Source organism: Hemicordylus capensis, chromosome 4 (assembly GCF_027244095.1).
Source record: "Hemicordylus capensis ecotype Gifberg chromosome 4, rHemCap1.1.pri, whole genome shotgun sequence".
NCBI classification, from domain to species: Eukaryota; Metazoa; Chordata; class Lepidosauria; order Squamata; family Cordylidae; genus Hemicordylus; species Hemicordylus capensis.
In genome coordinates, this window is record NC_069660.1 from 299,703,211 (window position 1) to 299,717,261 (window position 14,051).

At 44.4% G+C, this 14,051-nt stretch overlaps 2 protein-coding genes and 1 long non-coding RNA gene across 4 annotated transcripts in view; 2 read left to right on the top strand and 1 right to left on the bottom strand.

Moving 5' to 3' along the window:
* LOC128322036 (uncharacterized) overlaps nucleotides 1–12,372 on the top strand; it is a 49,534-nt gene extending 37,162 nt beyond the window's left edge. For both annotated transcript variants that reach the window (XR_008305484.1, XR_008305482.1), the window contains one exon: nucleotides 11,150–12,372. This is a non-coding gene — a long non-coding RNA (uncharacterized LOC128322036). The remainder of the gene's footprint in view (nucleotides 1–11,149) is intronic.
* Nucleotides 1–14,051, bottom strand: part of TNFRSF11B (TNF receptor superfamily member 11b) — a 172,954-nt gene that overhangs the window by 96,613 nt on the left and 62,290 nt on the right. The window lies entirely within an intron of this gene.
* The window catches only part of COLEC10 (collectin subfamily member 10), a 47,737-nt gene continuing 46,272 nt past the window's right edge, over nucleotides 12,587–14,051 (top strand). Inside the window, exon 1 of the mRNA XM_053242724.1 lies at nucleotides 12,587–12,829. Within this exon, the coding sequence (XP_053098699.1) occupies nucleotides 12,694–12,829 (136 nt within the window). The 5' untranslated portion in view covers nucleotides 12,587–12,693. The remainder of the gene's footprint in view (nucleotides 12,830–14,051) is intronic.

A 14,051-nucleotide genomic window follows, 5' to 3' on the forward strand; every position in this document is an offset into this window, starting at 1 on the left:
ATCACCCCATAGACGATCACTGAGCTGCATTCCAGCAACCTCTGGTTTCTGGGCAGAAGAGCCCCTCCCTCCTCCTGGTCCACCGAGCTTGCATCCCAGCATGCTTCATAGCACTCATGTCACCAGACTATGGACAAGGCATCAGCACGTCAGTAGTGATTGGCCACGATTTTCAAGGGGGTGTACTGAGCGTGATTGTGCCTCTTCAGCATCAGCCGGCCACCCTCTGGAGGGAAAGGGCATTTACCTTCATCAAACCACTTGCACCACAGCCCTTGCAAGGGCCTGGCAGCCCTATGCAGTCTCTCACACAAGCAAAACTACTGGTATACAGAGGGGGCACTAGTTTTCTGTTACTCTGGGAAGGGATAGTGATGACGATCCAGGAGGGAATATGTTTATGAGGACAGGCAAAGAATCCTGGGGTTTGGTCCTTTGATGAAAAAGGATACTCATAGACCCAGGCCAAGCAATCCAGGAAGCCCCAACACACTCCTGCCCCCATGTTGGCTTGCCAGCCAGAGATTAGCCCTCATGAGAGGGCCAGTCCACTGAGGAGGACCAGAGGCTCCATGAGCTTTGGGTCTCTGTTGGACTGCACTCTCATGAGGCAGAGCATCCAACTCTAGGGGCTCCCACTGATGTGCCCACTCAGTATCTCTTTTTAACAACAGAACTCATACTCCACACCTTCCCCTCTCTACTCAACCCTTACAGGCTCCTAAGGATGTGTGATCTTTGTTAGGGAATAACCGAGCTGCCCAGTTCCTGGTGTCACCGGGACTCCATGTGCTTGTGCAAAAACTTCAGAAGGCCTTGCTTTGTGGAGACCTCTCCCACTGTGCTTGTCTTGTCATCCCATCCCTTTTTTGTGCAGATGGGAATGGGGGAACATAAGCCATAGTGGAAAGCCGGCCTCCCCCTATGTGTGTCTGTCCCTTTATATGCATTGAAGCGTGGGACGTGGCAATGCGGTGTCTCTGTTGTCAAGCAACAGCGGGAGGAGTGTGGAGACTCCAGATTTTGAGGCAACTCATCTGAGAGGTGACCAATGAGAAGCGTGGCAGGCATAGAGCTGACACATTTCTGGGCTTGTGTGAGCTGCCATCTCTATTGTTGTGGGAACAACACAAAACCCAAGTCATGGCAGTGGCAGAATTCAGATAGCCACCTTCAAACTTGAGGTTCAAGGAGCAAAACTCAGTACAAACAGAAGGTTCAGATTATGGGTTGGGGTTGGGGTTGGATTGAGGTTGGATTGGGGTTGCAAACCTTGGGTCGGTTTTGTGACAAAACCACTGTTTTATGCATTCGGACGACCACCAAATTGAACCTCTGGCTCGTTTGCCTCCGGTTTGGCATTATGTGTGAAGGTGGCTCAAGAGACCCATCCATCCCTACATCACCCCTTCCTTTGCTAGTTGGGAAGAGTAGCTAAGATGATGCCAACATCTAGGAAGGATAACATCTAGGAAGGGTTCTCAAGGGTGATGCCATCTTGGAGACTTTCTAGACTTGAGGAGAATATGACCCCCATATTATCTGAAAATTCTCAGGGGGTAGAATATGAGGGAGGAAATTCTGATGAATTTCTACTGAACTCTAGCATTTCCCCCCCAAATTCTCATGAGGGTATTTTTTTTCAGCCCAGCAGCTGCCTTTGTGGGAATGATTCCCCCCACGCCCGAATGATCTGCATCTAGGAGAAGAAAATGAAGGGGGGGGGGAGAACAGCCGTCAGCCAACATTGAAGGGGACATAAATAATTGAAATTTCTTGCTTGCTGCCTATAAAAGGGCAAGAGAATCACTCCACAAACACCTGATAGAATCTATTTAATTTTATAAATAAGTTTATGAACAAAGTCACATTTTTCGAAGATCAGAGAAACAAAGCCTCTCATTGTCCAGACAAATGTTCCTTTCTGTAATCTAGAGACACAAAACATTGTTTCCTTAATTGTTTGTTTGTTATATTTGTACACCATCCCAAACATACATCTCTGGGTGGTTTACAGCAACATGAACTAATTAAAACAGAAATTACAACCTTAAAACAATTTAAAATCTCAAGTCTAGCGAAAAAGCTTAGGTGAATAAATGTGTCTTTAGAGACTTTTAAAAAGTTGCCAGAGATGGAGAGGCTGTTATTTCGGCAGGAAGCACATTCCAGAGTCGCGGGGCGGCAACAGAGAAGGCCCATCCCTGAGTAGCCACCAAACGAACTGGTGGCAACTGTAGATGAACCTCTCCAGATGTTCTCAATGGGCAATGGGGCTCGTAGTGGAGACATTCTTTGGATTTCCAGAATGTTGCTCCAAGCATCTAAACACGGGTTTTAAAAAACGGCGATTCTGTTCATGAACTTGATGATAAAATAAACTAGGTCTTATCAGCCACATGTGCAGCCTTTACATAAAAATAAAACAGGAGTCTCCATTCATTCATTCATCCCCCCCCCGCCCCCACAACGCCTCCCTGGGTATGCTACATAAGGGATCCCGGAGGTCTGTTTCCTCTATTGACATGCCCCCAAGGAGTCATCTATGGATATATGATTATTCCTGTGTGTGAAAATTCAAGAGGTGAGATAAATTCTGAATGGGAGATAAATTACCCTGAGTATTCTCCCCGCCTCCAACAAATAATATCTAGCAGGGAAAGGGACTGGAGAATATTCTCGTCCGTGTCTACTTCCCTATTGTAAAGAATGGAAGCAAAGAGGCAGTGAACAGCCAAGGGTGACAGGGACAGGAATCTGCAACTCTTCAGATTCTTGCCTGAAGCAGGGGATTTCACACTGGTTGGTAGCTTGTCCAGCACTGGGGGCCTGCCTGTGTCTATTGTGGTGACTGGATGCACACAAACAGCACATCCGGTGTAGTGGTGAGCAAACTCCTCTTGACTTGCTTCTGAATTGGCTCAGTAATTGTGAGCTTTTTCTGGGAGTGTTCAGAAAAAAAAACTGTTTTCTGAGCGTTCTCTTCCATCCTGTAATGCTGGTGCATGTGCGTAGATGGTGCCGTGACCCCAGGACTTGCCATTCTGCTTTGCATTGCCCCCTGGGAACTGTAGTTCTCAGCACCAGCCATGGCAGACAGTTGTCTGGAAACTTGGCCACCACTCCCAGCCTTCCCAAAGCAAGCATACCCAGCAATGAGAGAGTATCAGGAAGAACTTTAATATCAGGGGCAATCCTTCCACGAGGCTAGGTGAGGAGGTTGCATCAAGTAGCCATTTGGGGGAGCACCAGTACTGATTGATTGGCTGGAAATATTTATAACCTGCCCCTCCTCCAGTACACTACTGCTTGGGGTGACTCGCAACATTAATAAAATAGATACAATATAAGTTAAAAATTAATAAAATTAAAAGACCAAGCTAAACTACATCTAATGTTACAAATTTTAAAAGTTTCAAATTAAAAGTTTTCAGTAAAAAGCTAAGAACTAAAAGTAAGGTAGCATGAAACCACCACCACCCCGCCGTCTGCCTCCCAATGCCAAAAGCCACCCAGGAACGGTCCTCTGCTACCTCCTCTTCCTGCCAAGGGTGCATCCTTCTACTTTCGTGCAGGAAGGGATGCAAGGGTGGGAGGTGGCCTTGCTTCCGGCACAACAAGGTCTGGGGCCACCACTGTTTAATATTAAAAGGCCTGAGCATACCCCGAGACAGCAGCCGCCTGGCCATGCATGCACAGAATCTCACAAAATCTCAATTCTAAGGAAAAGAACATTTGGGGGGCAAGACCCTCAATTTGTAAAAGAGTTGAGCATTACAGGCCAGATCAATTAATATTTCAAACCAGGTAGTTGTGTGTGCTGGTTACCATGACGCACATTATGATGTGTGCTGGGGCGGCTTGCTGCGGGAGTGGGGAAGAGAAGTGTTTCACACTAAACCAGGGCTGCTCAACTTTGGCCCTCCTGCAGATGTTGGCCTACAACTCCCATAATTCCTGGCTATTGTCCACTGTGACTGGGGATTATGGGAGTTGTAGTCCAAAAACAGCTGGGGGGGGCCTAAGTTGAGCAGGCCTGCACTAAGCAGATTCTGTGCTCAAATCAGACGAAGGGGATTTTCAGAAGGAAAACAGCCTGGAAGTAAAGAGTTTAGCACCCTTCCCTCCACTGTCCTGATCAGACTGGAACCCCGCATGACTGTGAGTTTAGAGTAAAAACAATCCCCTCATTGGATGCTGTTGCCTTTAATATCATGTCTCCCTTTTTATTTGGGACACAGGCCTGTCATTATTTTCCATTGGAAGATAAAATTTTGTCCCCATGGGAGCTCTTGGCTTGTGAAAATATGATGCTTCACTGGGAAAGTGTTTTGGCTCTAGGCTCCTCCTGTGCTTCATCTCATATTTATTTGATCCCTGCTGAAACAGTTTGGGACTACATCTGCTTTAGCAGTGTTTCTCAAATGCGGTGCTATGATGGAATTCATCAGTGGAATCTACTCTTTCCTCAAGGCTCACCTCCTTTCTCTTTGATCTGGCCCATGAGAATAGAAGCATTGCCTTGCAGGACCAGACTAGTTAGTCCACTATTCTGGTCTTGGCAGCAGCCAGCCAGAGGCCTCTCAAGCTCAGTAGCAAGGTATGAAAAGGATAATCACCCTTTATAGCAGGGGTGGGCATCAGGTAGCTCAGGAGCAGAGGCGTATCTAGGGAAAATAGCGCCTAGGGCAAACACTGAAATTGCGCCCCCTGTCCAAGCATCTGACACCCATCTTTGAGATAACTTTACCATAATATCAGCTGAAAAATACAAGTCAGGCTCGTTAATCTTTTAATATTTCAAAAACTATTTAGCAGTGGACTTAGCCAGACCAAAAAATGCTGGAAAACTACAAATTTCAGTATGCTGGGGCTCATGAAATACCCAAATACTATGTGGAGGTGTACTTGGAAAACTAAACAGAAGTGCCTGTCTAATTCTCTACTATGCATTGTAGCATCACCATTACATAAGTTTTAAAAATAAATGGAGAATTTGACTTTCCCCAGATACTCTGTAAATAATTAAAGGATTTGCAGAGTAAACTGTGTCACTGCTTGGAATATATTCTAGTCTTTCAGAAAGACAGTTAAAATGAGAGAGAGAGCAAGAAACTCCCAGTGGGCCTTAATATTAAGGATTTCACACTGATTCAAAGACAAACTCACCATTAATAGCCATATTAGCAAGACATCACATTTAACTCACTTATTACAAGAAGCAAAGTAAGAGCAAATGAATACAATCCTAGCTCATAAGCGTCAGCTCATTATTCACAAGCCCTGATTCTCTGTACATAGTGCCAATCTGAATATGTGTACAGTGACATATATATATCTAGATATAGATATAGATATAGACACACACACACACACACCTGTAGCCCCTTTGGGGGGCTTCCTAAAGCCTGGGGTGTTTTTTTTTTCAAAGGTTCCTCCTCCCCCCACTGGCCTCTAGGGCCTCGCAGTGACCATTTGAGCATGTGCGGTGGCCATTTTTAAAAATAATCTTTTTTTTTAAAGGCCACTGAAAACAAAATGGCCACCGCGCATGCTCAAATGGCCTCTGCAAGGCTTGTCATGACCTAGGGCCTCACAGAGGCCCTTTGAGCATGCACAGTGGCCATTTTGTTTTTGGCAGCCATTTTTTTTAAAATTAATTTTACAAAATGGCGCCCCCCTTCAAGTGCTGCCCGGGACACGTGCCCTGCCTGCCCTACCCTAGATACGCCCCTGCTCAGGAGCCGCTGGTTAATCCCAGGCTTTTCTGAAACAGCTGTCCAGGCATTTGGGCCGGCTTTTCCCTCCCTTCCCTTCCAGCCAGTAATGGAGATCTAATTGGCTGGCTGAGCAGAGGCATGGCCACACCCCTTTTACTCTCTCTCTCTCTCTCTCTCTCTCTCTCTCTCCAGGTGATCAAGGTTGCTTTGGCTTTCCAAGTAGGGCAGTTCACACGATCAACAGTAGGGTAGGAGAAGCTTCCTGACCTAATTCAGGAGCTGTGCTGGTTCCTGTTTTCTGATCACGTGTCTGTTAAAAACAAGGTTGGAGGCTGGGAGTGGGCCCGTGCCTCCCGATTGTGGAAGCGCCCACAGTCACAGATGCAGCGTTCGCTTATTCTGACCAACATCGCTCTCACAATGAGCAGGGCACTGACAGGGATGGGTGGCGGGACTTCTGTTCCCATTTTAGACACTCTACTCATCTAGAGCACCTTTTGTATAACATCTGAAGAAGGCTTTTGCAGCCATGGAATGCTTGAACAAAGGCTACAGAAGGAAGTTCTTCTCCTATCAATCAATAGGACACAGCCAATAAGTGGACATTTGGGGAGGAGGAGGGTGAAAGAGAAAACTGGGAGAAATGGGGAGGAAGGGAGCAAGGAAAACCATTGACAGTGGATCCATTGACAGAACAATTACTCAAGACACAGATCAAACATACACACAAACACCTACAAACAAAAAGAAACAAACCCTAGCAAAAGGAAGCGGTGGGGGTGGGGGGGGACACATGAAAATATACTATACCAAACCAAAAGAGAACAAAGCAAAAATACTCTACCAAACAAGAAAACACAGAACCCCGTTAGGACAAGACTGTCCCAACCCTACCTTCCACCTTCCCGTTGTCCAGCAATGCTCCATCCTGTCCTTTCCTCAGCAATATCACACATGGAGTTTTCAGATCTGATACCATATTCTTGTTGCAGGTTCCATTTGTGTTATTATTATTATTTTACATTTATATCCCGCTCTTCCTCCAAGGAGCCCAGAGCAGTGTACTACATACTTGTGTTTCTCCTCACAACAACCCTGTGAAGTAGGTTAGGTTGAGAGAGAAGTGACTGGCCCAGAGTCACCCAGCTAGTATCATGGCTGAATTGGGATTCGAACTCGGGTCTCCCCGGTCCTCGTCCAGCACTCTAACCACTACACCACGCTGGCAGTGTAGTTGTGTAGTTGAAACATCCTAGACTTACTCTGGATTTAGGTTTTTGCTGTTTCATGTTGACTTTACAGTGCTGGGTCCCCTCCCCCATTTTATAAATAATTTGATATTGTCTGTTGGTTTTCAAGGTGGTGTTTTAATATGTGTTTTATCTTTGTTTCTATTTCTTGTATTGTTAGCTACCTCCCTTGTTCTCTCAAGGGAACAAAAACTAAACACGAATAAATAAATATACCTCTGGTTGTCATTTTCGGCCTCCCCACCAAATAATGAGACACAGGCTTGCTCAAGGTGGTATTAGCACTTGCCCCTAAGACTTTCCAATCTCAGCAAACCATTTCAAATCTAAATAGTTAACTTTGTGACAGGAAGGCGTGTGTTCCACTTTCTCAAGGCAACATGCTCTCCAGAAGGAACTGCATAAATATTTATTAAAATGAAGCAGGAAATATTTTCCCAGGGCAGCCTTCTCTTCAGCACCCTGTCAGGTCATGAAAGTCAGCATTTGTTGTAAACCAGAAGTGAGTGGCTTTCCTCTCATTGGCAAGGTTCCTTTGATATGGGAAGGCGCTGCCCTTGAACACACTTGACCGGGATGTGTTTATATGATTTATGCTACCGTTGGAAGATGGGAGGCTGGATAAAGAGCAGAGATAAGCCTGATTCTTCAGACATGAGTCTGTACGAGTGTACAGAAGACTGTACGCTCGTACATGTGTTTGTGTGAATGGCTGTACCTGTGTCCATTTTAAAAGTGAAGCTGGGTACAGGCCCTTCAAATGTACGGTACAGATAGGAAGTGTACTTTTCTTGATGCTTTATTTTTGGAGAGGAGAGCTGGTCTTGTGGGAGCAAGCATGACTTGTCCCCTTAGCTAAGCAGGGTCTGCCCTGGTTGCATATGAATGGGAGACTTGATGTGTGAGCACTGCAAGATATTCCCCTCAGGGGATGGAGCTGCTCTGGGAAGAGCAGAAGGTTGCAAGTTCCCTCTCTGGCTTCTCCAAGATAGGGCTGAGAGAGATTCCTGCCTGCAACCTTGGAGAAGCCGCTGCCAGTCTGTGTAGACAATACTGAGCTAGATGGACCAATGGTCTGACTCAGTATATGGCAGCTTCCTATGTTCCTATGTTACCTGCGTTCAACATAATATGGGAATGACTGTGCCTGTGTACAGATCTGTGTACATTGCACACTTGTTGTATGAGTATTGAACATATCATGTGAATGGGCTTGTTGGCTATCCTTACTTCCTCTCAAGCCCTCTTCACTAATTTTCTGCCTGCGTTCATTGAACACAGAGAGTGGGTGAGCAGGAGTGGTCTGGCTAGCCGCTCCCAATAAAATGAAAAAGACCTATGTCTAGGTTAATTCACAATCTACTACTACTACGAATATTTATGAAGTGCTTAAAGTTCTCAAAGTGGTTTACATCGAAAAATAAATAATACATAAATAAGATGGTCCCCTGTCCCCAAAGGGCTCACAATCTAAAAGGAAACATACAGATACCAGCAACAGCCACTGGAGGGTTGCTGTGCTGGGGTTGGATAAAGCTAGTAGCTCTCCCCCTGCTAAATATAAGAGAATCACCACTTTAAAAGGTGGGGTTTTTTTGCTGTTAGCAGGGTCAAAATAAAGTCCAAAATAACCCAGATTTATATAATTACAAATTTATATTAATATGAATTTTTAAAATTTAAATAATTAAATTTAAAGCAGTCAATAACTCATTCATGTACAGTCATAAAAATTAATATTCCAACTCACTGCAACAAACTCTATTTACAGCAATGGATTCATATCCAAACAATTACAATAATTCAGAAGTCTTAATATAAACCACACAAGGAATAAAATTCATTGTTGATTCCCAAACAGAACACTAATCAAGAAATCTTATATCCAGGGAGGGACTCTCAAATTACCAGCTCTGTTGTGTAGTTCTCTCAACCTAATCACAGCACCAACCCCGCTCTGGAGTGCATAGATACATGTGTTACAGCTACAATACATTTTCATTAATTCAGTCCACCAACTCTAGTCAGTAGGGACTAGTTCTGAATTCAAGCAGTTTTATCTGATGTGGGTGCTCACATAAGTAGTCCCTACAGACTAGAGTTGGTGGACTGAATTAATGAAAATGTACTGGTGTTTGTAATACATTTTGGGTTTGTTTTTATTGAAGATGTCGTATTGGTTATGAAGTTCTCTTTGAACTTCTGCTCTGCTAGCACCCTGGTGGATATTGTGAATGAATCTCCAATATGGTTTTTATTCTGGACTGATGCCACTGAAGAAGGCTGGAATAGGCTGAAACGCATCTGGCAATCAAGTACCGTGGTGATACAGAAAATGTAGAAGAACTATGATGATCAAGCCCTGTGGCAATTAATACAGGATTTACTTGAAGGGCTTTTATTTGTGTTAGTCCCTGCAGAATGTGTCAGGAGGTACTATGTGGGAATCAACCAAAAAACTCTGTTCTACCCAGGTTTAGGAGCTGTGTGTGCTGCCAATTTTCAGTTGTGTGAAACCTGGGCGATTGTGTTGAAGCAAGTTAGGAGGATTACTTGGGTAGCTTTTCCTCCGGCCTTGCTTCCACACAATCACTTCTACCCAGGTTTTCCTCCTACCTTGCTTCCACACAACCAAAAATTTGGTGCACACACAGCTACCAAACACAGGTAGAACACAGCTTTTGACTGTGTGTGTTTTATATTAAGACTTCTGAATTACGGGGTGTTTTATATGAACTCATTGCTGAGAATAGAGTTTGTTGCAGTTAGTGGGCATATTAATTTTATGACTGTACATGAATGGGTTATTGACTGCTTTTATTGGGTTTTTTAAAAAATTCATATTAATATAAATTTGTAATTATATAAATCTGGGTTCTTTTGGACTTTGTTTTAGCTGATCCAACCGCCAGCATGAACCTTGGCCATACCTCCAAGGAGCTATCCCCCCAGCCCTATTCAGACAGTAAGGAAGTTCACAGGATCGGTACTTAGATAGGAGACACATCCTACCCAAGTTCATGAGCTGTGTGTGCTCCCGTTTACTGATTGTGTGTGAGTAATAGGAGAGGGGTTTTCTCTGTGCAGTTTAGAACCTTGGCAGCCCAGGGGGGAACTCCCCCTGCGTTCATTTGTGGCCTCTGTGGACAAGTCTGGGGACGTGGCCAGAGGCCACTCCGCACCCAGGTAGTGGCTCGTTGATGTGCTTGGGCTCTGCCTCGCTTTCTCCCTGCATTCAGTAAACACAAAGAGAACAAGTGAAGAGGGCTTCCGTTTATGTCCATTTTGCTATGATGACCTAGAACTATAATATATGTTCATATTACCCTCATCATGAAAATAATACCCAACACACTTTGCATCAATTACTCAACAATCTTTGAATATATGAGGCTACTTTATACCAAGTCAGATCATTGGTGGACCAAGCTCAGTGTCTGCTCTGACTGGCAGCAGATCTCTAAGGTTTCAGATCGGGTCCTTCCCAGCTGTCCTTGGAGACAGCAGTGACTGAAGCCAGGACTTGGAGCCTGAGACCTTCTACAGGCCCAGCATCTTCTCTGCCACTGAATTGTGGCCCCACTTGTCGGTTTCATCCTCATGGGAACCCTGCAAGGGAGGCAATTTTTCTGTTCCCAGGAAGGAGTACCATATCAGAGCACTGAAGTGGAGGGACATTCTAAGCAGTTAGAGGCTCCCTCTTTGATGTGTTCAGGATTAAAGTTGCAAAAGGAAAGGGCAGGGGCAGGGAAGACCGGCATGTTAAGAGCACTTGTTGTTTGGGGACCACAACACAGAAGGGAGAGGGGTTTGGTCTCTGGTCCCCACCTCACTCAACCACTATTAGCCACAGAAGAGAAAACTTAGGGAAAAGGCAGAAACACAGTGTTCCCTTTAAGGCATGCGCATGTGTGCATGTGCTCACATGTATTTTGATGTCCGCTCAGTTAATCTTAGATCCCACTCAGGTTGAATCAGGAAGGTTCCACTCTGACTGCACGTGCGCACACACTGCCTTGATACTGCTGCCCAGAACAAAACTCATTCCGCACAGATGGAAAAAAATTAGAGAGAACCCTAATCAGAGTCACTATCCAAATTGGCAGTAGTCTTGGGGAACTTGTTCTCTCTCTCATGTAACATATTTAAGAGAATTTAAGAGTATTCTATTTATTTAAGGGTATTTAAGAGAACGTCTTCTTTGACATGAGCCCCACCGCCTGTTAAGACCATCTGGAGAGATTCGTCTATGGTTGCCGCTGACTAGGGATGGGCCTTCTCCATTGCTGCCCCTGGACTTTGGAATGCGCTCCCTGTTGAATTAAGAGCCTCCCCATCTCTGGCAACTTTTTAGAAGGCACTGAAGACACATTCACTGAAGACACATTCACCAAGGCTTTTAATTAGATTTATAGTTTTAATACTTTTAATGTTGAGTTTGAAACAATTTTAATGTTTAAATGTTTTTAATTGTTTTAATTGATTAATTGATTTTAATGTTTAAATTATTTTAATTGTAAACCACCTAGAGACACACATTTTGGGTGGTATAGAAATATGTTAAATAAAACAAATAATAAAATAAATAAAATATTTATATACCACCTCTAACCAGAGGTCTCAAGGCAGTTCACAGCCAATTAACATACCCATATTTAAAATGGTTTTTGAAGTACCTGGACACCATGGCCATCGTGGACATCAACCCCTGGACACCATGGCCAAAGACCAGGGGTGATGGGAACTGTAGTTTAAAAAATAATAAATTACCAGTTGGGGTACCCCACAGCTGGTTTTTGAGAAAGGAAAAAAATGTGGGGAGTTCAGATCACAGCATCGTCATGTCTTGTGTAGTTGGGCTTCACAGGCTGATGACTCACAATGTTTCATTTGATTGTGAGTTACTATTGTTATAAACAATTAAATTGGCCTGTTCACTAGGTGTAGATATCAGATACTAATCTCTTTCCTGAGAAAAGGGGGCGATTATTTTAGCGATTATGTGATGTTCCAGTGTGGGAATTCCCACATCAAGTCTCATTTGATCTTGACTAGCTGGATTGTGTCTAACGCAGGAGTTCTTAAACTTGAGTCCCAAGATGTTGTTGGACTACATCTCCCATCGTCCTCAGCCACAGTGGCCTTTGACTGGGGATGATGGGCTTGGTAGTAACCCACTTCTGAGAATCCCTGGTCTGAGGAGTCTCCCATTTTATGTTTTGACCTGTGATAGCAAGTAATGTTGCAGGAAAAGTGAGCTTGGCACTCTTTTTATTATTGGGTTTATAAAGGCATTTTCTTATGTTTCACGTATGGAACAAGGAACTCTTAATGCTTTTTCTATTCGATTTTCCCAGTGAAAGCAAATTGCAAAACACACAAGCAACTGGGCCCCTGCCTTTGCCTAACACAAAACAGAGACAGACTGATGTGATTGAGAGATCTCCTCTGGCCAGAGAACTTAATTACTTCACAGCCAACCGATAAACTTTAATAAACAACTGTCACTGCTGTATAAATATACTGCGGAATGTATGATCTGTACTAACTTTAAAAACATGTACTCCACTAGGCCCTCTTCAGGGTTTTTCTTTATTTAGCTCTAATCAAGCAAGATCTTCCGTTTAGCTGGTTCTCTGGAGTTATATGGGAAATCTTATTTTAGCGATTATTAAGGCTGAAACAACGAAGGGCATTTCCTGTGCAGCTGAAGAGCGGGCAGCATGAAGAAGCTACGCTGGAGACATGAAAGCTTTTTACTGCTTTTTCTTTTCCAAGGTCAGATTTTTAGTTTAGAAGATGACAACCGGCCAGCGACAGAGATCTGCTCGACACACACCATTTTGCCTGGACCCAAAGGTGAGTGTTCTGTGTTATTGTGGAAGTAAATGTCTTTGCAGCAGTCAGAGACATGTAATGTAATTCAAGGGAAATCCTTGTGTCCATGATTTGTTATTTTTCCAACTGGGCTTGCATCATGGAAGAGACAAAGTAGGGTTGCCAGCTATGAAACCACCCCTGCTCCTTTGGCAGCATGTTTACCTTCACACTCTGAAAAGCTTCACCTGCCATTTTTGTGCATCGAGGTGCTGTCAAGGCATAAGAGCAGGCCAGACCAGGTTTTTCTAATCAGTTGGCAACCATACGGGGAAAACTGATTTGCATTCAATGCCAAGAAATAATGGCATTCAAAGATAAATAATACAAATGTCTATTGCGTGAACTGCTACTATTTTAGCACATTTTATGATTTGTGCATTTAAGCTATCTGCCTGCAGTGATCACAGATAAACGGAAAGTACAAGTAAGTGTGCCGTTGAATCGGTGTCAACTCCTGGCACCCACAGAGCCCGGTGATTGTCTTTGGTAGAATACAGGAGGGGTTTACCATTGCCTCCTCCAGCGCAGTATGAGATGATGGCTTTCAGCATCTTCCTATATCGCTGTTGCCCGATATATGTGTTTCCCCTAGTCTGGGAAACATACCAGAGGGGATTCGAACCGGCAGCCTCTGGCTTGCTAGTCACGTCATTTCCCCACTGCGCCATTAGGTGGCCTTCAGTGGGGTTTAAAGGTAAAATTGCGCCGTCGAATTGGTGTCGACTCCTGGCGCCCAGAGAGCCCTGTATTTTTTCTTTGGTAGATTACAGGAAGGGTTTACCATTGCCATCTCCCACGCAGTATGAGATAGTGCCTTTCAGCACCTTCCTACATCGCTGCTGCCCGATATAGGTGTTTCCCTTAGTCTGGGAAACATATCAGCGGGGTTTGGAACCGGCAGCCTCTCCAAACGATAGTCCAACATCTGCGGGAGAGATGAAGTTGCGCAGACAATACTGAGCTAGGTGGACCAATGGTCTGACTCGGTATAAGGCAGCTTCCTCTGTTCCTAGACTGTGTACTGCAGTCCTGAATGCAAGAGCAGAGAACTATAAGTCCCTCGCTCAAATCCCAACCCGGCCATGGTCTCAGTGGGTGACCTTTGATAAGCCACCATCTCTCAGCCATAGCCACCCCCACCTTGTGGAATATGAGAACACTAACATTAATCTACCTTACAGGGCTGTTGTACAGATGTCTG